Raw genomic sequence first — 27,070 nt, forward strand, 5'->3', positions numbered from 1 at the left:
GAATTTCAGGTCATTAAATTGTATAACCATCATTTGAATTGTAGTGGCTCTGAGTCCTAATTAGGAGAATGGTGATTGAATGATGCTAAATCCCACCCCATTTCTCAGCTAGGATTCAAACTGAACTACTCCAGCTTTTTGTACTGTCAGGTGAGAAGTGAAAAAATACTGCTTCCATTTTCTTATCTGCAAGTTTACAGTAGAGGAATGTGTCATCCATCCACTTACGTTGTAACAGAGCTTTATTGCAATTCATTTCAAATAAGGTTATGTTTACAGACTTGTGGTAGACATGTGAATTGTTCATTCCAATATAATGTGAATTGCAGTGGTAGTAGCGGTATACACAGTGCTATGGGGGCACAGAGGAAGGTGGGGATGTCAGAGAAGGCAGTCGTGAATCAGATAACTTCCCAAAGGAAGAGATGATGCCTAAACTCTAGAAAATAGGAATTAGTCACAAGGGAGAACAGTTGTTCCAGGTGCACAAGACAGACTGAACCAAAGTGGGGAGGCAGGAATCTGCAGATTACATGAGGCAATTGTGAACAGCAGAGTAGCATTGGTACGTAAAAGTTGAGGTATGCAGAGACTAGGTCGAAGGAGGCTAAGGAGCTTCAACTTAATCATACTGGTCTCTAAATTTTGTAACCCTAATCAAAAAGGGAAAAAATTACACCTGCACAACCAATAGACATACAAAGTTATGAAACATGTAACTGTCAATTCAAATATTTAAAAGTTTTGCTTGTGTAAATATATAAAAAGGGCTAGTATTCCTCCTCCCTCCCTCCCACACACACCAGTGGTATATATTAAATGCCCAAGTGCATGTACTCCATATTGGAGACTTCTGCAGAAGGTGAGGGGAACCACTGGAAGGTTCTCAGCAGAGAAGTGGTAGGGTTGCACTTAGATTTCCCTGGCTTTTGATTTGAATTTGAAGTGGATGCAAGTATGTTAAGACTAGAAGCTTTAAATTCTTGATCTCTTCAGCCATTCTACATTCTTTTATGTGGTATCAGGCCAAGATAACCAAGGTTTAAATGAGGAAAATGGCAGATGCGTTTGTGAAATACTTGGAGTAGAAAGCTTAATTTTTAATTACTGATTTGCTAGCCACTTAAATGCCCTGTTAAAAAGCTTATATTTCACACAATTACCAAAGAAATCATTTTGGTACCAATTTTGCTAAATTGGATATACTAATAGAAACTTCCTCACTGCAAGACTAAGAGGGAGGCTAAGGTTCAGACTCTCTGTATAGTGAATTAGTGAGTGGAAAAACACTGTATATTTTAATTGTTTGATTTGGGTGTTGGTTAAGGAAAAATGGGTACAAATTGGACATTTTCATCTGGGGTGCATATTCCTCCAATAATTTCCAAATATTTCTGGGGAAAAAAAAAGAAATGGCAACTTTGGACAAGAACAAAGTTTAAAAGTCAGTCAGTTGGAATTTCTTTTAATTAAAAGACCAAGGGGACAAGAAGCTCCTTTGTTACAGTACATTACATATGGCTCTTATGTAGAATAAAATAGACATCAGAGTCAAATGTTTCTACCAGCACCAAACTCTTACTTGTAGCAGGTGAACAGTGAAGCAAGATTTCTTTTACTGGCTTTGAGATTGTAATACATCTTTTACATGCAGTGTGTTCTTTGGTAGACTTAATCGTTGAGTGAAATTACAGAATTTGCAAAGGAAAAGTAAAATTTGAGCACAGTACTTCTCACTATAAGCTATTTATACAGACTTCAGAAAAAATGTCAATCCTAGTAAGATCTTTAAATACTTCTTAAAAACTTGCTAATTAGCTTCTGTGTGTTCAGACACACAAGACAAGTGAAATACACTGTAGTAAATAATTAGTTTTTAAAATATCTTTCATGATGTTTCTGGTAATTGGGCTAGTCTGAAGGGCATGGAATTCTTTGAACTCCTGTATGGCTACTTTCTCCCCTTCATTTTCCCCCAAGCACATCTATAAAGCCTCCCATTTTGGATCAACTTGCTAATATGTCTTAAGTATGTAATTAATGACGGCAATAATTTTCAACTACTACCACACCGTAGTGTCTTCAACACTTTGCCTTTTACTATATGAAGAATATGGAAGTTGAAAAGTGATCAAGGTAAATCAGTTACTGCAAAAAAGAAAAACCTAGAATGGAGAAAGGGATATCAAATGATTTTGATCTGTCATGACATCAAGGCCCAATATATGTGATGCCACAGAATTTCAGTGTTGGTTTGAAAACTGATGTTCCTCTGCACAGTGAGCACAGAGTGTATTTCTAAAATGGTTTTAATATTACCAGATGCCAAAAATTTGTAACAGCATTTGCCTTTTAATAGAAACTTGTTCCCACTGTGAATCCAGGATTGAAGTATTTTAATATTCTTTGGATACTTAAAAGATTAGTATCATAATCATGTAATTACATATGGAGTTACTTCACTTAAGCCACCTGCACTGCTACAGTTCTAAACTCATCCTAGAGAGATTTAAAATAAATAAAGTGACTGAACTTTCTCTCATAGATGGGTTCTAAATTCCGAAGACTTTCTACTCATAGAGCTGCCAGTGTAATCAAGAGTGTATAGCAATGATGCCCCTGATCTTACAGTCCTTTATACAACAGTTTGGACAGGAGTGACACACTGTGCAGGAGAGCTGGCTCTCTCTGAGGATGAGGTTGATCGGTTAGAAATCTCTCTCTGTAGTTCCTCTACTTTTTTCTGAAGCTCTGCTCGTTTAGCAAGAAGTTCTTTGTATCTGTTGTGAATAGGTTCCTGCAAGAGCAAAACATAAAATATTCAACTAGGCAATCCTGACCAAAGCCAGGTCAAATCATTCCCTAAATGTTGCAGTGTATGTTTTTTCAGCTGTTGGAACCAATGGCACCTTTCCAACCCATTAGTGAAATCAAATACAGGGACTGTGGACACCACTAATCTTTTCACTGGCTTTCCCAGTGCCCCTGAGTATTTCCAAAGAATAACCTGCTGTGTAGGTGCTCCTGAAACTGGTACTTTTCCAAATACAACAAATAATTAACAAGACAATTAAAAGACAGTAGTCAGAAGATTCCCTATTATTTATAGGTTTTTAGTCTTAAACAGTTTAAGTAGTTAATATTCCATAAACATATTCACAGTAGACCAGGATTTTGTTCAGCTTTTAACTTTCCTAAAGCTACTTTCTTCAGCTTATTAAAACAAGACCCCCCTAGAGGTTATCCAGACAGAGGAGGGAAGATGCAAGAAAAGAGAGCAGTGATTTGTCCAATGTCATACAAGCAGTCCTAAGAACCAGGTACACTGATTACCCTGCCCCAGTGTAGTATTTTTCTACTATACAATTTTAACTATCAATGGGTAAGGGGTAAAGTTTTAAATATGCACAGATAATCTTTCCAGCTGCTTTTAAGGAGACAAAGTTGCACTGCATGAATGAAAACTCCCATTGTATATTGTAAGGCACATACCTGTGGTTTCATCCGTGGATTCCACCTTATGTAATATCCCACCCAGAGCTCTAGGTGGCGCATGCTGGCTACTGGATAAAGGACATGATTGGAATAGCTCCCATAGAGAGGATTAGTGAAGTCTTCCAGCTGGCTGTTTATGTAAGACCACAGTGACACAGTCCTTTTAGGAAGATTCTGTAGGCAGGAAAAATAGGTAAAGATTCTCCCACATAAGCCATTTACACTTTAGATGAAATTTGTGAAGAAGTACTTTGTTGTCATTAAAATCTCTTTAGAGGAAGTGGACTTGGAGACTTCAGTGATAAACCAACTTATATTAAGATCAGAGGGTACTGGAAAACAGTATGCAGTTCCTCAAAGAGATACCGTATGACCCAACAATTCCACTCTTGTACATATCCAGCAAACAGAAGACATGTCTGTACAAAAACTTTTTTATAGATGTTCAAAGCAGCATTATTCATTAACAGCCAAGAAGTGGGAACAACCTAAAAGTCCATCAACTGACGAATGGATAAGTAAAATATATCCACACAATGGAATATTATTCAGCCATAAAAAGAAATGATATAAAATGTATGAACTTTGAAAGCATATTAAAGGAAAGGAGCTAGACACAAGGTTTACATATTAAATGATTCCATTTATATGAAATGTCCAGAAGAGGCAAATCTAGAGACAAAAACGTTAGTATTTGGCAGGGGTGAATGGGGAATGACTATTCACAGGTTTTCTGAGGTGATGAAATGTTCTGAAATGAAAATGTGATGGCTGTACAACTCAGATATACTAAAAACCAGTCAACTATACACTATCAAAGTGAATTTCATGGTATGCATATTATTATCAATTTAAAAAGTTTTTTTTAAAATAATCAATGATTCCTACCCAAGGCTCTCAAAAAATAAAACTATCTTTGAAACTTAGCTATGCTATTTCTAATGAACATTCCTTAAGTTGTTGAGTGCCTGCTATGCATAGAAATATTTACTGCATGCTAGACACTGAAGACATAAGGTGAATTTAAAAATTTAATACCTGCCTTTAAGGAAGTCTAGGAAATACTACATAGCAGTTCTTGTGGTATTTTGTATCGCTTATTTAAAAATCTTCATAATTTTACAAAAGCAGCCATTAACTTCCCCAAGCGAACTGTTACAGTAAGTGATAGATCCAAGATTTGAACCCAGCAACTGGGCTTCAGTGCAAGTACTTATTCCTACTGTGCTTTATAAAATAAAACATAAATACTTTGTAACCACATTTTTTAGAATAAAAGTTGATGCAGAGGGAGATACCAATCAAGATGATTAAGATGTTGATACATAGGATAGACAAGTTTCGATAAAGAAGTAAAACTTGAAATGTAATCCTTACACCATTTCTTCTTAATACCAACCCCACTTAACAGTGATACCTTTGGGGAAAAGGGATAACGAAAAACTTTAACTTTCTACATACTATCTTTTCAGTATTTGAATTTTTTTATGGTATTACTTTACAACTTAAAAAACTCAAAAACTTAACCTAAAATGTCTCAATAAGTAGGATATACTTGGGAATTTGAGCTGCCTATTCACTTGAATATACATTTTCTGCTAATTAAATTTTTCTGCACCTGCTGTAAAGGATTTCCATTCTACATAGAAAAATTGGTACACTGGTGCTCCTTAGATTTCACTTACTTCAGTTCTCTTTAGCAGAAACCACTTCCCACTCATGAACTCAGCAGACAGCTAGCTAGCACCTTCAGCCTTGTGACAAAGATACTTCAGAATATATCAGGTCCAGATATATGGAAGGAAGCACTCAATATTATAGCATGTAAGATTAAGTATGACCCAAAAGAATGACTTCAGTTGAAATCTGTCACAGAGTACATTCTTTTAGGGAAAAGTATACAGTAGAGATAGTATGGGGAAGGTCATGTTTCATATTTTACCTCTTTTCCTCTCTGTTGTTCACTATTACAGAGGAATGTTCCGAATAAGCAGCTGTATAGGTGGTCCAAAATGGTAATGAGAAAATATTCATTGAATTCAAATGCGGTAGGAAACTGCAAATCAAACATCACAAACACATAAATTAAGACATTCTTCAAGCATATTCATCCCTGTCATGGGTAGATCCTTTTGAGGTAGTATTTAAAATGAAGTTAAACATTCAAATCTACATTATTCCAAGCCATTATGGCATTATTCGTATGGTTTTCTTTTCAAAAATCGTGTAATCACTTTTCTGATCATGATGTTTCTGTATCTGCTATATCTGCTAACCCTAAATTTGCAGGCTGAATTTTGACTTAGGCAATTCTGGCAACTCTAGGCATTCTCTGCCAAAAATGACCACAAACAACATTAAGATTCTTTAAATTTTCAAGAACATAGTTGTTTTTCTTTTTTAAGGATTACACACAAAATGCCAATAATGTCTCCAGAAAATGTCAGCAATACACAAAAGTAAACATCTAAGGCAGATAATTTACAAGTCAACCAACCTATTAAATATTTAGATGGTGCAAAAGTAATTGCGGCTTTTGCCATTGAAATGGCAATTACTTTTGCACCGACGTAAACTTTTCAGGGAACATCCATCCCATCAAACCAGAGTCCCTTGTAAGCCACTATTTTGGCAGCATCTAACAAAAAGAAAATTCACTCTCTAACCCAAGCCAGGGGCTTGACTGGATGTCTTAGTTTTACACAACACAATTTTAGGGGACTAATCAAATGAAAAATTACAAACCCCTGAAAGTTAGAAGGTTTCGTTTAATCCATCCTATCTAATATTTCAGAATTATTTGGAAGCGTCTATGTAAGATTCTACCAATTATAGGGCTGTACGTGATAAGAAATTATATAAATATTTAGATTGCAGACTGTGAAAATACACATTGCTTCCAAGCTTTTACATCTTAGATCCCTTCCTTTATAGTGGAGGAAAATAGTATAAACAGCATGTAAATGGAACATGGATGAAAACAACTTTGCCTTAAAGTTTCCTACATTTTAGCAAGTATAGACAGGGTAACATGACAGATTTCCTAAACAAGAAAGGGCACTTACTAGGCCTTGATTTTTGTGGCTGTGAAGCTGAATGAAGCAGATGATCAAGCAGAAGATGACCAAGCATTTCCACAACAAAACCAATTGTAAAAAACTTTGTCAAGTCCCATTTATTCCTTTAAAAAATAAATCCCACCTCCTGTATTTTTCACACTCTTAACAGCCCTATTATTAGTGAAATATGAATGCATCCTGAATCACTAAATAGCAATCCCAAGGATCTAAGCCTGCGATTAGTTTTTCATCTTCTTGGCAAAACTGTTAGCTCAGTTATGAGAAGACAGTGTAATCAGTAGGCATTTCCTCACAAAGAAACTAAAATAGCAGGGCATTAACTGCAGCTATTGCTTTTAAAACCCTCAGCAGAAGAGAACTATTTTGTTTTCTTTACATGTTTAAAATCTAAAAGGCCCTTCAACAATTGCTTCCTGATCTCAGGGCTGAGGTGACAGAGATGAGGATGGAAATAGGAGGAGAGGTATAGAATCTGGCTGTCATAATATAGTTGGTTCTGTTTTGACAAATGTGCTATTCAAGTCTCTGTACTAGTATTCAAGTATTTATAAAACTGATAATTGCTAACAAACATTATGACTAGTTAATATGCTTTATATTCAGGAAGAAAATATACAGAAAAATACTAGGTGTATAAAATAAAGATGGCTATAAAGTATTTTAGGTTCTATCAAAAATACAGATTTAAACTGATTTTCTTTTATTTAGTGCCAGGCTCAAAATTAGGATTAAACTACTTTTAGATATACAGCATATATAAAGTTAACAAAATTAAAATTACTAAGGAAGAAATGTATTATGATGTATTCTTCTCCCATCCAAGTGCTAACAAGGCCCGACCCTGCTTAGCTTCCAAAATCAGATGAGATGGGTGCATTCAGGGTGGTTGGCTATAGATTATCGTGTACTCTTCTTTGCAAGAAATTGGTAAATGTGCTTTTTTTCTAGCAAACATATCAGAACTGATACATTCAAACACATCGTTTCCTTCAAGGTATTCACCTTGGAAAGCAGTACACACAACCATCAACAATACCACAGTTTCAAAGAGCTTTCCTACTCCTTTGATGGCAAATTTTATTTCTGCCAAGAGTCAAAGGTTATTTAAAACTGAATATGGTAACAGTCAAAAGTGGGGTCCTAATGTTTTGGGTCAAACATCCAAAAAAGGATTGTAGGGACTTAGGTAGTTGATATACTGCCTCAAAGCCAATTCCAAAGGAAAAAGTCAAACCTAATCCAAGAAAGTATTAAACATTGCACCTCTCCTTCCTCTTACCTCCCAGCACACCAAAGGTCTGATTTATAAACCAAAACTGAATTGTATACACCTTTTCAGTATATATGCTAAAATACTAGTCTCATCATATCATAGTCATAGCTACGAAAATGCTTCATTTAACCCAACAGTTTCTAAATAATTCACCCAAGTAGAAATGCTTATGGAGGCAAGGGACTATTAAATATATAATTGATGATTATTTCACCCAATTACCATTAATTTTCTTGTATTGAAATAAACAGTATTTTATTGAAGCTAAAAATATGCTCCTAAATAAATATGAGCCAAAGCCAGGCAGAGCCAGCACTTGCCCTACTTTAAATTCATATGGCAATCTAAATAAAAACAATTCAGACTTCCAGTTGTTTTGGGGTCTAATAAACCCTTGGGTAAATAATTATCTCCCAATGAGCTGCATTCAACAGGGTTTCGAGATGGTTTGAATTAAATCATATTTTTAAGACAATGACCAGTTGCCTCATTAATAAAGTGATCTCACAATAAACCAGGTGTCTTCTCAGTCCCCTCTGCTCTTTCCAAAAGATTAAATTCATTTATATTAATATTTCAAATAAATTTGTTAGAAGTTCTAAAAGCCATAATAGCTCTCTCTATGCCAAAAAATAAAAAGAACTGGATGTAGTATGTGCCTCCCTTGTTATGCTTTCTATATGAACATTTTTCCCTTAAAATAAAAATTTTCAGAAGAAGCAGATTGAAATTCAAAAAAAAATTAACAGTTAAAGTTACTTAAAAGATTTTATTTTGCTTGCAGTACCTAGCTTATTTTTTCTCCACTCTTAGCAATATATAAATGTGTTTCTAGGTGAGCCTATTTAACACTATTTGTTCAAAACAAAGGATAAAACCTCTCGGGAGTTATTATCAATGCTACTCATTGAAATACTAATAGAATCAAATTTTCAAGTGTTAATCTTTAACCTGATTCATAATGTGACAATAAATAGCTCTCACATGGACATGGAGATGTTACAAGAATTTCCATTTAATGATCTATAGGCTAATCAGTGACCAAATCTCCCCACTCTGACAGGAAAACTGAAAGGAGATGTGTAAAAAACATAGGCCAGATAAATTACCTGTCTTGTCATCTGCCAGACACAGTCAATAAATTGAAGAAAAACAGGCGATCTGTCTGCATCTGCATGGTTCTTATCTCCATGGCCAACTCTCTGAAGCAAAAAGAGTGAAATATATGAACTTAGGGGGATTTTTCATGTTTTGATGGAAATAATTTTTTTTAAAAATAATTGGTCAATAGTCTAAACATTTTCAAAGTCGGGTGCTGTGGTTTACACCTGTAATCCCAACACTTTGGGAGGCTGTGGTGGAAGGATCACTTGGAGCCAGGAATTCGAGATGGGTCTGGGCAACATAGCAAGACCCCATCTCTACAAAAAATTTTTAAAAGCCAGGCATGGTGGCGTGCACCTGTAGTCCTAGCTATTCAGGAGGCTAAGGTGGGAGGCTGGCTTGCGCCCAAAAGTACAGGACTACAGTGAACTACGGTCGCACCACTGCACTCCAGCCTGCATGACAGCAAGGCCCTGTCTCAAATACATAAAAATTTTCAGAAAGTCTTTTAAAGAGCATTGCAAAGTAAGTAAAAAATCACCCATTATCCTGCCAAGCAGAAATCTACTAACATTTTGATGTGCAAACTGCTCAGATATTTTCTGACACAAGTGCTTATAATATGAATTACTACTCTGTTTAATAAACTCAGATCCTAAAAGGTTGCTAATAAAAGATGGAAGCAGTCAGAACTCAGAGGCCAGATTTTTGTCCCGGAGATTTTAATTTCTCTCTGAGAAATAAGTTACATGGACACTGGCCTCAGAAAGCACCATTCTCTGTTCATATCTTGACCACTGAGTGAAGGGTACCCCCTCCTATCTTAGCACTAATGTGTCTTCATCAGGAGGAACCATATTAGCACACATCTTAGAAAACCTGTCAAAAATGCTTGACATCCACCCTCCAAGCATGCAGTCATCTACCTAGTTTCTCAGTTATTTCCTCTGAGGACTTTTGACTCAGATAACTGAAAACAGAATCCTGCTCCTTACCCCAAAGCAGGAATTCTAAAAGTGTGGTCCACAAACATCCAAGGGCTGTGAGGTCAAAACTATTTCCATAATATTAAGACATTATTTACCTTTTTCAGTGTGTTGGCATTTGCACTAATGATGCAGAAGTTATGAAGGATAAAAATTCTGGTGGCTTTGCAGGCATCAAGCGGGGCAATGCTTATAATTAAAACTGCATTCGTACCCACTGTATTCTACCCTACCAGACACTCACAGTTAAATTAAAGAAAGAAAAAAAGTCCATTTCTCTTATGCCAGTGTACTTAACAAGGCAGTAAAAATTACTGATTTTATTAAATCTCATCCCTTAAGTACACTTTTTTTTAATGGCCTGTGTGACAAAACGGGAAATATGTGTTAACTCTTTGCTACTGCATGTAGTATGGTAGGAGATAGCACTTTCTCATCATTTTTACTTGAAAGAAAAATTAATGTGTATGCATTGTGGTTAGAAAGACTTAAAGACTTTTTTTTTTGAAAAGGTACAATGTGAATTATCACTGAAAGGAAAACAGCTGACAATATTTGTTGTCAATGAAAAAATTCAAGCTTTTGAGTGAAAACTCAATTTTTGGTGAACTTTTGCCCACCATAATGAGCTTAAAAATACTTGAAGGCTTTTCTGACAAAACCAATGGTGATGATTAACAAGTGTGATTTTATGGTATTATATGATGAAATGCATTTACATTTGGAAGATCTGTATAACTCAATAAGCCAGTATTTTCCAAATAACCAATATGTGATGTTACAAAACCACACATGGGTAAAAGATCTATTCAAAATGGAAGTGAGACCAATGGAATTTAATGATAAAAAAATTCATTAACTTGATTTTGGATTCCATATAACAACTAACCTCTAAGAAACTACCATTTATCAAGTTCTGGCGTAGTATCAAAGAAGAATATCTACAATTCCCTGAAAAAGCTATTAAAATACTTTCTGCTTTTCCAGTTACATATCTGTATATGGTTAGATTTTCTTCATATACTAAAACCAACAAAACATATCAGATCGAAGGTAAAAATAGATATAAAATTCAGCTATCTTCTATTAAGCCAAACTCATTAAATTTGCAAAAGTAAAACAATGCCAGTCTTTTCATTAAACTTTTTGTTTTGGAAAATTTTTTTTTAGTTTAAATATTTCTGTTAATATATAATAAGCTTATTTCCTAAATTAAGAAATATTTTTAAATTTTTTCAAATTTAATTTTCAATATGGCAAATATTGATAGATATAACTCACAAAGTTCTCTGGGTAACAAGTTTGGGGAGTTAGGAAAAAAAAGTTCTATCCGTAATTGTTAACAATGTAAAGGGGGTCCTGAAACCAAAAAGTTTGAGAATCATTACTCTACATTAACCTTGTGAGCAAATCCTCTTGACTGGGTGCCCTTTAATTGTCAAAATTCTATTTTCAGAATATAACTAGGTAAAAAAAAACGGGGGGAGTAGGTAACCAGAGTTAGCAATTTAGGAATCCATAGCCACTTCGAACACCCCAAAATGTTTGATTTTGAACACATTTATATAAATATGTGCAGCTTTGGCTGACTAAAACTTGATTCTTTGAAGTACGAGTTTGTTTTAAATGGCCGTTTCATGATAAGTACATTGTGTAGAGAACAGCAAAATGTGAGCCATCTGAATAAACACTCCAGGTACCCAATTTTATTTAACAGTTCAAGTTCAAAAGAGCAGACTAACTTTAAATGTCTGTTCCTTTCAAGTTACAGTTAACCCTTGAACAACAAGGTTAGAACTGCACAGGTCCACTTATATGCAGATTTGTTTCAGCCAAATGCAGGATGCGGAACCCACATACACAGAGGGCCAACTTTACATGGTCCCAGTAGGGCCAGCTTCAGAACTTGAATGTGTGTGGATTTTGGCCTGTTCATGGGATCTGGGAACCAAGCCCCCACATATACCAAGGGACAACTGTATAAACACTGCTAGTATACTCTGGTAACTACTGGATACTAAAGGTAAACATTACAGACAGCATCTGGGTAAAGACCCTTCTAAAAGTTTTTCAATTATTTAGGAAAACGCCTGCCCAGAAACACCCGTGGATATCACTGAATGATACCGGATGTTTCCCAGTGGAGATCACAGAAAAGACCGGGTCAGACACTTGACAAATAGCTAGCTCTGACTCCAGACTAGTCATGTTAGGGATATCTTAATGCTTTCCAAAACAAGCAAAAACGTTTACCCCACTAGATAAATGATCAATTTCAGATGAATATCTTATTTTAAAAAACACATTTTTTTCACACGCCTTGGCATGAATGCATGTGATATATCAAAAGTCAAGGTTCCTTACTTACTAGTTGAAATCGATGTCCAAAACTTAGCCATTCTTTCTCCACAAGGACTTCAAATCCTCGGATGGTTCGATAGTATCCATCCAACATGAGCATGGCAAGGGAAGTGAGCTGAGCTGTGCGATCCCAACCATCACTGCAATGCACTACCACAGACGTCTTCCCTGACTCTACCTTGTCAGCAATCCTAAGAGCCCCTGCAAGAATAAGCTGGAAAACAGATTTTTTAATAAATTGTTTTTAAACAAGGTAAATACTTCTTCAAAATTTACTAATACAGCTTATCAGGGATCATTATTTCAATAACATGAGGAAAAACATTTGTCCCTTCCTAAGAAGAATTTTTTTAAATGGTAGAAGATATATAAATTTTGCTTTTAAAACTAGAAAAACCTCATAATTGCTGACTCCTATTAATTTGCCCAATGAAATAGCCAAATCAAAAGTACCTTTGGGTGCTACATAAATCATGGTGTAAGATTCTTCTTAGAAAAGTTCTAAAGAGATCTGTTTCTAAGAATGAAATATTCCATCATCTATTTAAATAAAAATAATTGATATGGCAATTATTATGATTTAAAACATTATTATGATTTAAAACATCATATGATTTAAAACATTAAAAGCCTTTTTATGATTTAAAACAATGCTTAAACCAAATTGGGATAAGTACCTGAAAGCAATAATACTGGATCTCTTTTAAAATACTCTATAGCATTTATTGTATTGTTTTGACTAAAGATTTTTATGTCACAGAGCATACAGCAAGCACAGTATAAACTTTAGAGTGAGCTACTTTTCTGTAACACTATGCATGAAAATTCACAGAATATGTCAATCTGTTACTTAAAATAACTTCAGCTCTTATTTTTTTAAATATGCAGAAATCCTTTGCAAAATAACTTACCTTTTCTGAAATCAATCTTGAGTTAAAACTAAACATAATTAGATATAACCAAAAAAGAAATACAAAAGTATGGTATCTTAAAAAAAAAAAACAAAAAAAGGACAATACAGCCCTATTCTTCTCTGCAATGGCCATATTGTATTATACTTGAAAAACAGTATAGTTCTACATACACAGATGAGAATGAAAGAAAACAGATTATTAAGCTTGGAAATATGATAACCTCCCCTTGATCACAGCTATAAGCATATTCTGGAAATGGGGTACTATGACAATCTGGACTATATATCAGGAGTCATTTGTAAGCCTGAAGTGCCTAGACCTCATTGTCCAATGATCCTAATTCAGTATCTTAAATAAATTCCACCTATAATTCTAGTGCATATACAAAGTTAAGAATCACTAACCCAAAGGCTTAGTTAAGATTGATCAGGAAGAGTTATCCAAAGTAGTAATTGTTCATTCATTCATTAAATAAACATTTATGGAGTCCCTTACTAGAAGGTAGATACTGCTCTAGGCACGGGCCATACAGCAGGGAACAAAGTTCCTGCTTACTGAAGTTTACATTCTATTTGGGTGAGGCCCACCAGTCACAAATAAACAAGGAAATATACAGTATACCAGATGGCAATAAGTGAAAACGCTCCATAGAAGTTATAGGGAATGCTGGTAGAACTCTTATTTTGTAAAGAGGCTGGGAAAGGCCTCTCTCAGAAAGGTGATATTTGAGCAGAGACCAGAAGAGAGTGATTGAGTAAATAAACTTTCTTTGTGTGATAAGGATTGGGGGAGAATAAAGTAGTTTAGCCCAACTATATGTCTTATACCTCTAGGGAAATTTGATTCTGTTATAGCCAGGCTTTTAGAGACCATGTTGAAACTGCAAATTAAATATCTGGAGTTTTCAGAATCAAACACAGCGATTTATGTTAGTTCCAAATCAAGCCTAAGGCTGTATATTTACACATCACATAATTTAATGAATGGGCCACATGAACATGCTCTCTGAGTAGTGTTTATACTTTGTGATTTTCAAGCTTCTAAGCTTCTCAAAGGGAAACAATAGTAAAAATGGTCTATTTAAAATTCTTATTCAGTTTGGTTTTCTCTTCAATTCTGTCTGAACTTCAGAGATTTTAATGTGAGCAGAAGTACCCTCCTTCTTAACGTGAAAGACTGCATTTCCCATTACCTCATAATATTTATATATGTGGTTACATAAGTCTACATTTTGGTGAGTTATGTTACTAACCGACCATATCTGAAAATATAACTAGATTAAATTAGCATGTTAGGTAAATTAGCACTGACATGTGCTCTGTGAATGACTTAGCACTCGGTGTGGCTCATGCAACCACTCCACCTCATTTCCCTGATCAGAATGGTTTTAACTTCACAAATCAACAAATATTTATTGGGTACCTATTCACACGGATAGTGCTGCCCTAGCTCCTGAGAGGACAAAAAAATATATGTAGGATTTATCCAGTCTTGGTCTCCATAAATTAGCAATATACATTGGTTGACACACAAAAGCAAACAAAGTACACGCTAGTTCCTGATTAGATGGAAAGACAGGGTAAAGAGTTCAGAGAAAATGGAAAAGAATGCAATCTGGGAAGACTTTATGGAAGAAATGAAATATGAACTGGAATCTGAAGGATGGTTCGAATTCAGATAGGATGGGAGGGGGAACAAAAGAAGTACAACATAACCAAATGCACAATATAAAAAACCAATTCATTCAAACATTAAAATTCACTAGTAGTTCCAAGTATCAAAGCATTTACCCATTTTTCATTGTTTAGAAAGGTACCTTCATGTTGATTTCAATTATAAGTAAAAAGCTAATATAAACAAAGGGGTAGAGAGAGTCTTTGTGTGGGATATAGTAACACACACCCACCTTAATATGTTCTAGCCAATGAGTAGATTCCAAGTTAGACAACCAGTGAGTTTCCTCAATGTTGGGGTACACAATCTCCTTAAGTTTTCGTAATGATTCTCTCATAACATGAATATTGTGGATATCCAGGAAAACTAGTTCAGCATTTTGATAGGCATCTTCACTTTCATAACCTCCACCCTTTGCCTGGAAAAAAGCACACATCATGGAAAATCATAAATGAATGCACATCTGTAAACAAGTGACATAAAATATCCAGTAGCATAAAAGATGATACATATTACTGGAGACAAGGAAAACTCCACAGGAAAATGTGGATGGCTCAGGACAACTTATTTAGCACAACCACTCGCTTTCTTATGTTCTTCTTTACAAAATGAATATATACGTACTCTGACTTGCTCATGTGGCCATTATTAAAATTAAATATGAAACACATAGGAAGGTATTTAAACACTGTAAAACACTAAATTTTCCCAGCCCATACGCCAAGTCCTACCCAAACATAAGTTCTTACAGAAGACTTCCTTTCATATATACTGAAATTACCAGACTGTAAGTTTCATGTGCTGAGACCACATGTCTGGTTCACCTATGCTTCTTCACCTCCCTGCCTCTTCACCTCATTTTAATCTTCATATCTGAGAAATAAACTCTTTGCAATCAAAATGACCTGCTTCTTTTTTAACCACATAATTCTCTTTAAATAAAAAGACAGAACAAGGATAAAAGCACAGAATGCTATCATCATCAATGTTCTCAAAGACTTAAATCTACATCTACAAAATAGAATGAGAAAATATTTGGTGTTCAAAATAAGCTATGGCTAGAAAGAAGAACCTTATTTTTCTGGACTTAATCTTTTTATATTTCATGAATAAAATATTCTATCTCCTACCTAACTCGTGTAAAATCATACTTCTTAGAGCCCTAATAGAAACAAATTAGGAAAATACTGGAGCAGTAAATTATATAAAATTAAGTGATCATATGACCCACACCTTTGAAACAACAAAACCACCAACTCATAACCAGCAACAAATTACTGAAAGAACAGAAGTTCAGCTTCCTTTCTGACACTGAGAGTCTGGGAAATCGTTTGGCACAATCATAGAATTAACAGTATTTCAATGGATACCTGTTAAGGATTACTTCTGAAGAGTGGGAATAAGACAGGAACTTTCAATTCAAGTTTGTTGCAACATTCTAGAAAGACAGCAGTGGTAACAACTATACAGAACCTGTCACAGAAACACATAGAATGAAAATGCCCTGGATTCAGGTAGTGGCATGGTTGTACAACTTTGTGAATATACTAAAAGCACTGAAATGTACACTTGAAAAGATGAGCGCTTTTCAGTAATGGTACCTGCTGCTGTAGTTATGTCTTCTCTCTCCTTCCCTCCTTCTATAGATTTGGTCAACTGAACCAAAATTTCAGTTTCCACGATGCTAATATTTATTCTGCTGGAACAATCAGCTACAGCTAACTGCCAATTCTTCAGTCTGAATAACTTGTTCAGGTGGAGGACGGTCAGAAGAGGGCACCACTAGTCACCGAGAACACTAGTTCGCTATTCCTAGAGCAGTACTCTACAGGGACTTCAGTGAGTCATAAGCTCAGTTAGTTGTCAACTTTGGAGAAGTGGGAAGCTAAGAATAACTGAACACCTAGTTATTATGTAAGTAAGCAAAAGTTTATGCATTATTTTTTATTAAATGATTTTTGCTCCCAAAACAACACTGTTAACTATTATTATTCTCATTTTTACCAATAAACAAATTGAGGTCTAAAGAGGTTAAATAACTAACTCAAAATCACACCATCAAGTTGAAGAGCCAAGACAAGAACCTATATGTTTACCACTGTAGAGCCTGAGCTCTTTTCACTACACTGTGGCCCTGCCAAACTCAGCTGATTCATGAAACCATAATTATAATTACTAAGAGACCATCTGACCTTGTTGGCAACAGCATTAACACTTGGCCGGGCATCAAATATAAAGATTTTGTGAGACTGGGCATTGGAATCCATGATAGCTTGAAGGTATTTTTCATCTTCTTTGCTTCGCTTTCCACTCACTCCAACCATGGGCTGGCTACACCGAGTGATTGTGGCTTGACTTTCAGGATGAATCCATGATAAAACCTTAATGAGGAAAAAATGGTAACACACCTTTTACATACTTCTCTGTTTATAATTCTCAAAAACAGTACTCAGTAAAGCTCTGCTTTCTAATTGGATCCAAAGCCTGGCCATGAAAGGACATCTGAGGCTGCTAAGAAAAATCATCACCTTTCTTTCAAGCCAATTCTGGCATGTGGAAAACTTGGTCTAATTCTTTAGTCAGATACTGATTTAGGAAAGTATTTGATTATTGGGAAATGTTATCTCCTGAAAAAAATACTGTGAAACAGGGCTAAGTAAACCCCACTTAATATATTAGCAAAACTGCTCAGTTCTAAAAGCCTTTAGAATCTATGAATTTTGTACCTAAAATTATTTAAACTCATCTTTCTAAGATCCAGTTATAAATCTGTAAGGTGTTCTTTCTAGGACTTAAAAAAAAAAAGAACATTTATCATCATGACTAAAGAATATACAATAAGATAAATAGTGACTAATACACAGAGCAAACTTTGTTTTTCAGTGAAGAATCATGCAATTCTGTGCAGTTATCTAATACCCATATCACACTCTCTGGAAGCCTCTTTAAGTCTTTCTTCCACTTTTAACTTTACTAAATAAATCAATCTCCAATATCCCCATGAAAGACCTGCTGCTGTAGCTATTTATATCCTGAATCCATTCTCCTACTCATTAATCTCAGCATTATGTTGAGTAAAAAAGCACTTGCAAAGGCTCATCCAAACTTCCTACTTACTGGGATACGGCCTCTTGATCTGAAGGATGCCACTCTCTTTAATTCTTCATCAGGAATATTTGCTGGCACAACCAGGAGGGCAGGGTATGTATCACAAAGTTCATATCGTTCATTTATCTTTGTTATTCTCCAGCTTTCATTTGGAATTCCCTACATGTGAAATGAAACATAAGACAAATTACTATATAACTAAAATATTAAACGACACCAGGACAGAAGCCATCCTGTTCAATCTCTCTGACCTCTACTATCCATCTCCTAAAGTGTTGGGATAGTTGTTGTCAGCCTGTGGTATCAGGCTTTCAGGATTAGATATTCTAATGTAGGGATACGTATTCATTTGTGGAACCCAATTTGATGTTAATATAACAGACATTAATTCACTAAATATTGAGTGTGGGCCTGTGCTAAGCATATTCAGGAGGTGGAAGGAAACGGTAAGACTTCAAATGTTCCTTTTTTTTTTTTTTTGAGACAGAGTCTCGCTCTGTCGCCCAGGCTGGAGTGCAATGGTGCGATCTCAGCGCACTGCAACCTCCGCCTCCTGGGTTCAAGTGAATCTCCTGCCTCAACCTCCTGAGTAGCTGGGACTACAGCCGTACGCCACCATGCTGGGCTAATTTTTGTATTTTTTAGTAGAGACGGGGTTGGCCAGGATGGTTTCAATCTCCTGACCTCGTGATCCACCTAACTTGGCCTCCCAAAATGCTGTGATTATAGGCATGAGCCACCACACCTGGCCAAATGTTCCTATTCTTTATTTATTTATTTGGAGACAGAGTTTCGCTCTTGTTGCCCAGGCTGGAGTGCAATGGCGCGATCTCGGCTCACTGCAACCTCTGCCTCCCGGGTTCAAGCGATTCTCCTGCCTCAGCCTCCCAAGTAGCTGGGATTACAGGCATGCGCCACCATGCCCGGCTAATTTTGTATTTTTAGTAGAGACAAGGTTTCACCATGTTGGTCAGGCTGGTTGCGAACTCCTGACCTCAGGTGATCCGCCTGCCTCAGCCTCCCAAAGTGCAGGGTCTCATTCAGTTTGACTGGATGATTGACTTTGTTGCCATTCATCTATACAAATAAATATCAGAAGTCAGGCATCAAGTGTCCACCAGAGTGCTACATGCACAGCTATCACTTACATATGTAAAGTACATTTTTCACTGAGGTATTATAATACTAATGGATGTTGCTAATCTAAAATATATTAGAAAAGTAAGGGAGGAATGCAAGGCAAAATGACAACAGGCAACAGGCAAGAAAAATGCTTGAAACAATTTTTAAAAAACATATCAACTATTGAGTTCTCGTGCTCCTTCAATATCTGCTATTTTATAAATAGTGTACTACTTCACATATAGGATTACTTAATAAGACAACTGAAATTTTCCATCCTTCACTGTATACAAAATTAAGCTATTATATTAAATGGTTGGACTTAAGAAAATCTATCTTAAATTTTATGATCTCTGAAAATTCTTATCAAACAGAAAAAGACAGAATTGAAAGTGAAAAATACATTTACTGAGCATCTACTGTGTGTAGGCACTTTGCCAGCCTCTTTACACCCAAACACACAGATATATTTTACTGTACTCAGGTTTCATTAACTTCATTTCATAGATAAAGAAACTATGGCACAGTTTGTAATTTGGCCAAAGCTATACATTAGGAAGTAGCAGAGAATTCCATGAGCATTCCAAATCTATACTTTTTATATAAAAGTACATTATTCCTCAAGAAAAATTTACTACCGTATTCACTAAATTGTTGTAAAAATCTCAAAGAGCAGAATGTACTCTCCTTTAAAGAAGTATTTCTCAAGCTGTTGCCAAACACCCAGAAGGATGTTAAGAAAGAAAATTCCCTTCCAGCAAACACTCTCAATAGCGCTTCTATTTATCCCTAACTGTTCTTTCATTAGTACCTTACATCCTGTTTACTCCATATAATTAGCCTGGTCCCATCTTGCTCCCTGTGGTCTACATCTTTCCCTCCCTCCTGATTTCGTTGACTTCAGATATTCTGGACAACTTCAAGATGAAAGTTAAACCCTGCACCAGGCTGCTCATTAACTTTATACAGATTTTTACCCATGACTTATTTCCAGAACTAAAGTCTTAATTAGAGGTTTTTAACAAAATATTCACGTGCTGGCCGGGCACGGTGGCTCATGCCTGTAATCCCAGCACTTTGGGAGGCAGAGGTGGGCAGATCACTAGAAGTCAGGAGTTCAAGACCAGCCTGGCCAACATGGATGAAACCCCGTTTCTGTTATACAAAACTTAGCCAGAAATGGTGACTCATGCCTGTAATCCCAGCTACTTGGGAAGCTGAGGCAGGAGAACTGCTTGAACCCAGGAGGTGAAGGTTGCAGTGAGCTAAGATCACGCCACTGCACTCCAGCCTGGGTGACACGGCGAGATTCTAAAAATTTACATATATAATATATATATATACACAGTTCACTGTACTTTTTATTATAGCACGTGAAAAAATATATATATTTCATATTTTTATATATGTATATATCATATATATACTTATATATTTTTTTCACATGCTGTACTAAAAAGTACAGTGAATTGGCAAGTTTAAAGAGATGGTATTCAACCAAGAAACCTGGTTATCATCTTTAACTCCTCCCCCTCCCTTATCCCTTACATACAGTCAGTGACCAATTTCTATGATTTTTCCTCCAGAAATACCAGAAGTTTGCTCACTTTTTTCAATTCTTACCACCACTTCCCTAATTCAGGCCATTATCAGTTCTCTCCTGTCCCTCTGTAATCCATTCTCTACACTGCCTCCACAGTAATCTTTTAAGATGCAAAAGGGATTATGTCATTCCTCTGCTTAAAATCAATGGCTACCTATTGCTTTTCATATAAAATACGAAGTCCTTTACCAGACTTAGCAAAGCCCTCTACAATCCTGCTTTCTCCAGATCTCTCCCTTGCCACTGTATGCTCTGGTCTAGTCTATATCAAACGTCTTTCAGCTCCCAGATGGCCTCATGTTCTCTCCCTACAGTACTTGCTCTATCAGACTATTCATTACATTATATTGTAATTGTTAATCTATTTGTTTGAATGCTCCATTGAACACAAACTCTTTGGGAACCTGGACTTTATCGTTTTGTTTCATATTTTAGCCACTAGTATTTAGAAGGTATTATATGAATTTGATAAATGCATGAATGAATAAATCAGTGAACCATAGGAAGTTTCCATATGAAGCAAAATTAGTTTCTGAAGTTTTCTTAGAAAACATGGAGTCAGAGCTAAAGGTCAGATCACTTGAGAAGTATACATCACAGGGCCTAATGTACCATCCCCCAACCCAGAAAGGTACTCCTGTCTCTCTCCCACCCCACTTCCCATATCCTTGTAAAAACACTACCAGGAGAACCACTGTTCTCATGGGGAATGTCACATTATTCACGTAAGTAGCAGGGTGGGGTAGGAATGAGAACCACTGACTTAGATTACCTTCATGGCTATTGTCCTCCTCATTCTTAGATAAGCCGACACACCTATCTTCACTAAAAACTGCCTTTCAAGCAGAAAACTGGAATTGGCTAGCCCTCAGACACTCTCTTTGTAGACTACTAAAAATATACTGACAATTATTGATCTTTGGTATATATCTACTCTCCAAGCAAAATCACTGCCCTTCAGTATCCACTTGTCAGGGTCAAGTTTATTATACAAACAAACTGAAAGGACTATGGCTTTCTTAGTTACTTACATTCCAGTTCTAAGGATAAGTTCTCTTTCCCTTGACTGAAGTAACTGTTTTCCAAGTTTGTTAAGTAATGCATGTAACTTATGTTGGGTATTTCTGCAGGAGACCGTGCTCGTTATCTTTTTTGTTCGTTTCATGAGATCAGGTCTCTGCACTCTTCACCAGGCTGGACTGCAGTGGTACAATCACAGCTCACTGCAGCCTCAACCTCCAGGGCTCAAGCAATCCTCCCACATCCGCCTCCAGAGTAGCTAGGACTTCAGGCATGCACCACCATGCCTGGCTAATTTTTGTATTTTTTGTAGAGATAGGGTTTCACCATGTTGCCCAGGCTGGTGTCGAACTCCTGAGCTCAAGCAATCCTCCCACCTTGGCTTCTCAAAGTGCTGGGGCCACAGGTGTGAACCACTGCACTGGACTGCTCATTATCTTTATACAGATTTTTACCCATGACTTGATATTTTTCCTTTTTGTTTTTTTGAGACAGGGTCTCACTCTGTCATCCAGGCTGGAGTGCAGTGGCATGCTCAGGGCTCACTGCAGCCTCGAGCTCCAGGGCTCCATCAATCCTCCTGCCTCAACCCCCCTGGATAGCTGTGACTACAAGCATGTGTCACCACACCTGGCTAATTTTTGTATTTTTGGTAGAGACAGGGTTTCACCATGTTGCCCAGGCTTGTCTTGAACTCCTGGGCTTGAGCAATCCTCCCGCCTTGGCCTCCCAAAGTGCTGGGATTACAGGTGTGAGCCACTGTGCCCAGATGACTTGATTTTTCTTGGCCTTATCCACAAACTCCATAGTCCTGTCTATAATCACTACATACTGTATATGTCCTTCAAGAGTAAATTAAAGAAACATTCTCCTATATGACAAACCTAAATGGTCATTAATAGCTTTGTCCATTTTTTATTTATTTACTTATTTTTTGAGACATGGCATCTCACTATTGCCCAAGCTTGAGTGCAGTGGCACATTCACAGCTCACCACAGCCTTGATCTCCCAGGCTCAGGTGGTCTTCCCACCTCAGCCTCCCAAGTAGCTGGGACTACAGGTGCATGCCACACCTGGCTAATTTTTATTTTTTTGTATAGATGGTGTTTCTCTATGTTGCCCACGCTGGTCTCAAACTCCTGGGCTCAAGCGATCTGCCTGCCTCGGCCTCCCAAAGTGCTGAGATTACAGGTGTGAGCCACTGCACCCAGCCTTTGCCCATTTTTGAAGAGATATAGTCTAATTTCTTTTAACACTATTAAGTGTAGATCTGTTGAATGAATGTAGCTTTCATTTTTTTAGTGGCAGCACATGATAAAGCCAGTCATGATATCTGTTTTTCAGAGCCTCACAATGTAATAAATATAATAATCATCATTTGGATAGATTTTTACAGTTTACAAAGTGCCTTTGTATATGTCACTAATCCTTCAAACATCCCATAACGTGGTATCTATCACCAAGTAAAAAATGAAGGCACTGTGCCATAAATGATTCATTCAAGAGCCTACATCTGAGTGTGAGAGTAAGAACTAGAGCTAAAATTCAAAACTAAGTCTTCTAAATGTGCTAGAATTAGAGTGTGGTGGTAATTGCACAATTTCGTGAATATGTTAAAAAGCAGTGGACTGTATACTTCAAAACAGTAAATTTTCTGGTATGTGAGTTACATCTCAATTTAAAAAAAAGAAAGGTCTATATGTTTGAAGATGGTACCATCTCCAAAATATATTAATGAAGAAAGAAAAGCACAGAAGAGTGTGCATGGCATGCTACCATATGCTTAAAAAAACAATACCCACACATATATACACAAGCTTTGTAGACATGAAACCTTTGAAAAAAATACTCAGGAAACCAATAATATCATTTCCTAAAGGGAGGGGAACTGGAATGGCTAGGGGGACACAGGGTTGTCCTGGAAGGAAAACCTACCTTTCAGTATACCCTGCTGGACCTTTTGAATTTTGTACAGAATGCAAGTATTACCACTTCCTTTTTTTTTTTTTTTATTTAAAGGGGGGGAAGTGAATAATCTGATGCTTTATCATTAGTCCTTAATTTTAAGAGATCATCTTCATTTCCTTCTGTAATAAACTTAAAATATATCCAAGAAAAAAATCTTAAAACTACAGCTTCTAACTACAAATACAGTGTCCTCTCCATTAGACCTTTTAGTTGACTCAGAGACAGTTTCTCATGCTGCAAAAAAAAAAAAAAGCCAACAAATTCATCTAGTAAGTCAAAGACCACAAAGCATCCATACCATTTTATGTAGAAGCTAATGCTCTATTCTTACTGCCACAATTCCTAATCTCATAATTCTCTTTCTGTATGGGTATAGTTGTTCATTTACACTTCAACTTATTTTTTTTCAGTAATAATTTACCTCTTTTCTTTAGACACAGTTACCTCATCTGCTTTCCAAAGTTCTACACTGAATGCTCCTGGGACAGCAATTTCTTCCCAGATTCTCAAAGAGTAGTCCTCATTTTTATAATTTCTAAAGACACCTGCTAGACTTTTTGGTTGCTTAGTCATCTTCTTCTGACACTGGATTTTTGAGTTAGCATGAATCTCCTGTTTCTTGTATACTCTTGGCTTTTAGTTGATTCCCACTTATTTTGTATTATATTTCATATTTTGCCAAATAACTTTATAACTGAATGAGGAAATTTCAACTTCACTTTCCACATGTAAGTGTGGTAACAAACCCCACTTCAAGTCATTTAGATATTTTTAGCTCTCTGGTGGTGGTTCTTTACCTCTACCTGGCTTTGTGAAACAAAACCACAATAAATTAGAAATGTTATAATTAAAATGCTATGTTTGAAATTTAAATACAAAAGTAAAAGCTCAAGAATTTTCATATTTGAATTCTAGAATATTCTAGATAACAAATCTAATGATTACCAAGAAATAATCAATATGTCTTAAATTCTCAAGAAAGCATAGTGGACAGGAGGAAAGTTAAAAATAAAGGAAAGACTATTTTAGGTGGGGCTTAAGTAATGCAGTATAGGGACTCTTTGGGAAGTGGTATACTGAAGGAAGAATAGGAAGAATGATATACTAAAACAGATTTCAAGATTGAATTCTGCTTTAATCTCTTAATGTGGTGAATTACTGTGGTATGAGATATGCTGGTTTTCGTACATGGTTCCACCCAGTTTTCTTTGGAATGAAAAGAATACAAAATACTAAAATTGAAAGAGAAGAAAGTACATACCTGCCTTCTATACTCTAAAAGAGGGTCATATAGCTTCCACCCATTTTCAGGGAATACTTCTTTGTATTCAAAAGCAAAAAGAGGCTACAAAAAAGTAAACAATGGTAAGAGCTAAAAAAGATATTCACAAAGGTAATGAATCAGAAATGTATCCATATATCCAGTTTTCATTTATTTATCTGCAAGAACATTTTATGTATTAGCATCCTTTTTTGTATTATAGTTTTTGTTTTATCATTTTGAAAATCTATTTTTTTTACATGTTTTTAAGCATACAAAAAAGCAAAGACACTTGCCAACAAAACTTATCAAATACCAACATATCATTGTATTTCCTTCAGATTATCCTTGGTAGCCTTTGTAGGTTTACTTTCAAATAAAGACATTACATTTAAAAACAACTATGATGCGAAAAAAATTTGAACTGGAGTCGTAAGACCAACGTTGATTCCAAATGGTACTCCTACTAACTGTGCCCTTGAGTTAACTGCTTACCTGATGTTGCTTTCATTGCTAAACAGGGATAAATAATATCTACCACCATAGGCTACATAGAAGTGAAATGATATAAACGTGGGAGTCTAACACTGTCTAAAGCACATAGTGGGAACTCAGGGTTTGCCTACCCTTACCTCCCTCCCAAATTGCTAGTGTTAACTGGCTCCCAATTAAAAAGGAGATTACAAATCCTAATGAAGACAACAGGTCACTTTTTTCATCATGGAAACACCCTGAATAGAAAGATCATATAATCATAAAATGTTAGTGCTGGAATGGACCTCAGAAATCAGCTAGTCCAGCTTCCTTTATTTTATACTTAAAGAAATTGATCCAAGAGACTAAGTTACACTTACACTATACATCTGGTTAAATGTCAAAGCAGGGATGTAAATGTAGAGATTCTAGACAGCCTAGACAAGTTTCTTTATACGACATCAATAATTATAGCACAAATTTTCCAAAGACAGGAAACATTTTACCAGGTTATTAGAGACAGGAAATGCATATTTCATTAGATTCTCAAATATGGATCTTCTTGTCCGCCCCTCAGGTTTATGAGCAAATCGTAAATTCCTAATATCCTAGAAAAGATTTAGGAACCAAGTTAATAATTGTTCACTACTTACTTAAATGAATAAATAAGGTTACTTGGAACTATCTTGTAAAATGTTAAGATCTGTGAATGTGGGATACAAAAATAAATCAGACATCAGCTCCTGGAGACAGGGAAATTATAATGGTTTCTTGGGAAAAACTGAAAGAAACATAAGGTACTCTACTATGAAGCAGAATTCAGAGGGCAGGAAATTTACCTATGCTTATGGACTCAAAATAGGCCAGTGAAAGAGGTAGTATTTGATGTAACCACTGGAGATTAACGATATTACATCTGAAGATTAATATAATGACTGATACAAACTATCAGCATATGTGCTTTCCCTGTGAAAGCCCATTTTCTGTCATAAATTTCTTTATTAATAAAACCTGATTAGTAGTTGTTACATTTCATACGTGTCTTCAGTTCATTATATCTGGTGATTATTTTCCTACTAACTATCCCTTCCCAGGGTTCATTTGCATTGGACCTTCTCTTCCTAAGTCCCCTGCTACTAGTAGACTTGATAGAACTAAACCCTGCCTGAAAGTGTTCCTTCCTTCACTCCATAACCACATTCTTCCACCATCTACTGACACATAAACTCTGAATAGTTTAGTTTATATTATCCAGGCTCTACAGTAAGGTCTAAAGACCAAGGTTCCCTTCCATTTGTCCCTAAGCAGTTTTCTATGCTCAGACTGAATGCAGTTATTCATGTTCTGGTTTACTGGCATCTTAACAGCACTTAGAAAAAAACTGGGGATTAAGATAATTTCAAGGGCCAGGCACAGTGGCTCAAGCCTGTTATTCCAACACTTTGCGTGGACAAAGCAAGAGGGACACTTGAGGTGTTCTACTTCTAAAACAGTGGTGGGGAAAAATTGGTATTGTAGACTTTTCCTATGTTCTTATCTACCGACATTCTTTAAATGCATTGATTGATACTTGAATGAAACATAAATTGTTACAAGTTCAAGGCCAGCCTGGGCAACATAGCGAGA

General features: G+C 36.1%; 2 protein-coding genes across 12 annotated transcripts in view; one reads left to right on the forward strand and one right to left on the reverse strand.

Annotated features, from left to right (window-relative positions):
* Positions 1–27,070, forward strand: part of CEP57 (centrosomal protein 57) — a 161,570-nt gene that overhangs the window by 43,331 nt on the left and 91,169 nt on the right. For 5 of the 10 annotated variants that reach the window (XR_008620253.2, XR_010113381.1, XR_008620255.2 and 2 more), the window contains 2 exons: positions 10–150; positions 16,534–16,801. The gene's annotated coding sequence lies outside the window, so the exon portion shown is untranslated. Of the gene's footprint in view, positions 1–9; positions 4,422–16,533; positions 17,071–27,070 lie in introns of those variants that run through there. The other 5 variants (XR_008620256.2, XR_010113379.1, XM_063608239.1 and 2 more) reach the window with 3 other exon arrangements.
* MTMR2 (myotubularin related protein 2) overlaps positions 1,450–27,070 on the reverse strand; it is a 93,797-nt gene continuing 68,176 nt past the window's right edge. For both annotated transcript variants that reach the window (XM_003828404.5, XM_063608238.1), the window contains 10 exons: positions 25,951–26,052; positions 24,971–25,054; positions 18,005–18,154; positions 17,080–17,268; positions 15,120–15,305; positions 12,307–12,513; positions 8,958–9,050; positions 5,438–5,551; positions 3,493–3,669; positions 1,450–2,797 (listed from right to left, as the gene is read on the reverse strand). In XM_003828404.5, the coding sequence (XP_003828452.3) occupies positions 2,636–2,797; positions 3,493–3,669; positions 5,438–5,551; positions 8,958–9,050; positions 12,307–12,513; positions 15,120–15,305; positions 17,080–17,268; positions 18,005–18,154; positions 24,971–25,054; positions 25,951–26,052 (1,464 nt within the window). In that variant the 3' untranslated portion in view covers positions 1,450–2,635. The remainder of the gene's footprint in view (positions 2,798–3,492; positions 3,670–5,437; positions 5,552–8,957; positions 9,051–12,306; positions 12,514–15,119; positions 15,306–17,079; positions 17,269–18,004; positions 18,155–24,970; positions 25,055–25,950; positions 26,053–27,070) is intronic.

This window comes from Pan paniscus, chromosome 9 (genome assembly GCF_029289425.2).
Source record: "Pan paniscus chromosome 9, NHGRI_mPanPan1-v2.0_pri, whole genome shotgun sequence".
Taxonomy (NCBI): domain Eukaryota; kingdom Metazoa; phylum Chordata; class Mammalia; order Primates; family Hominidae; genus Pan; species Pan paniscus.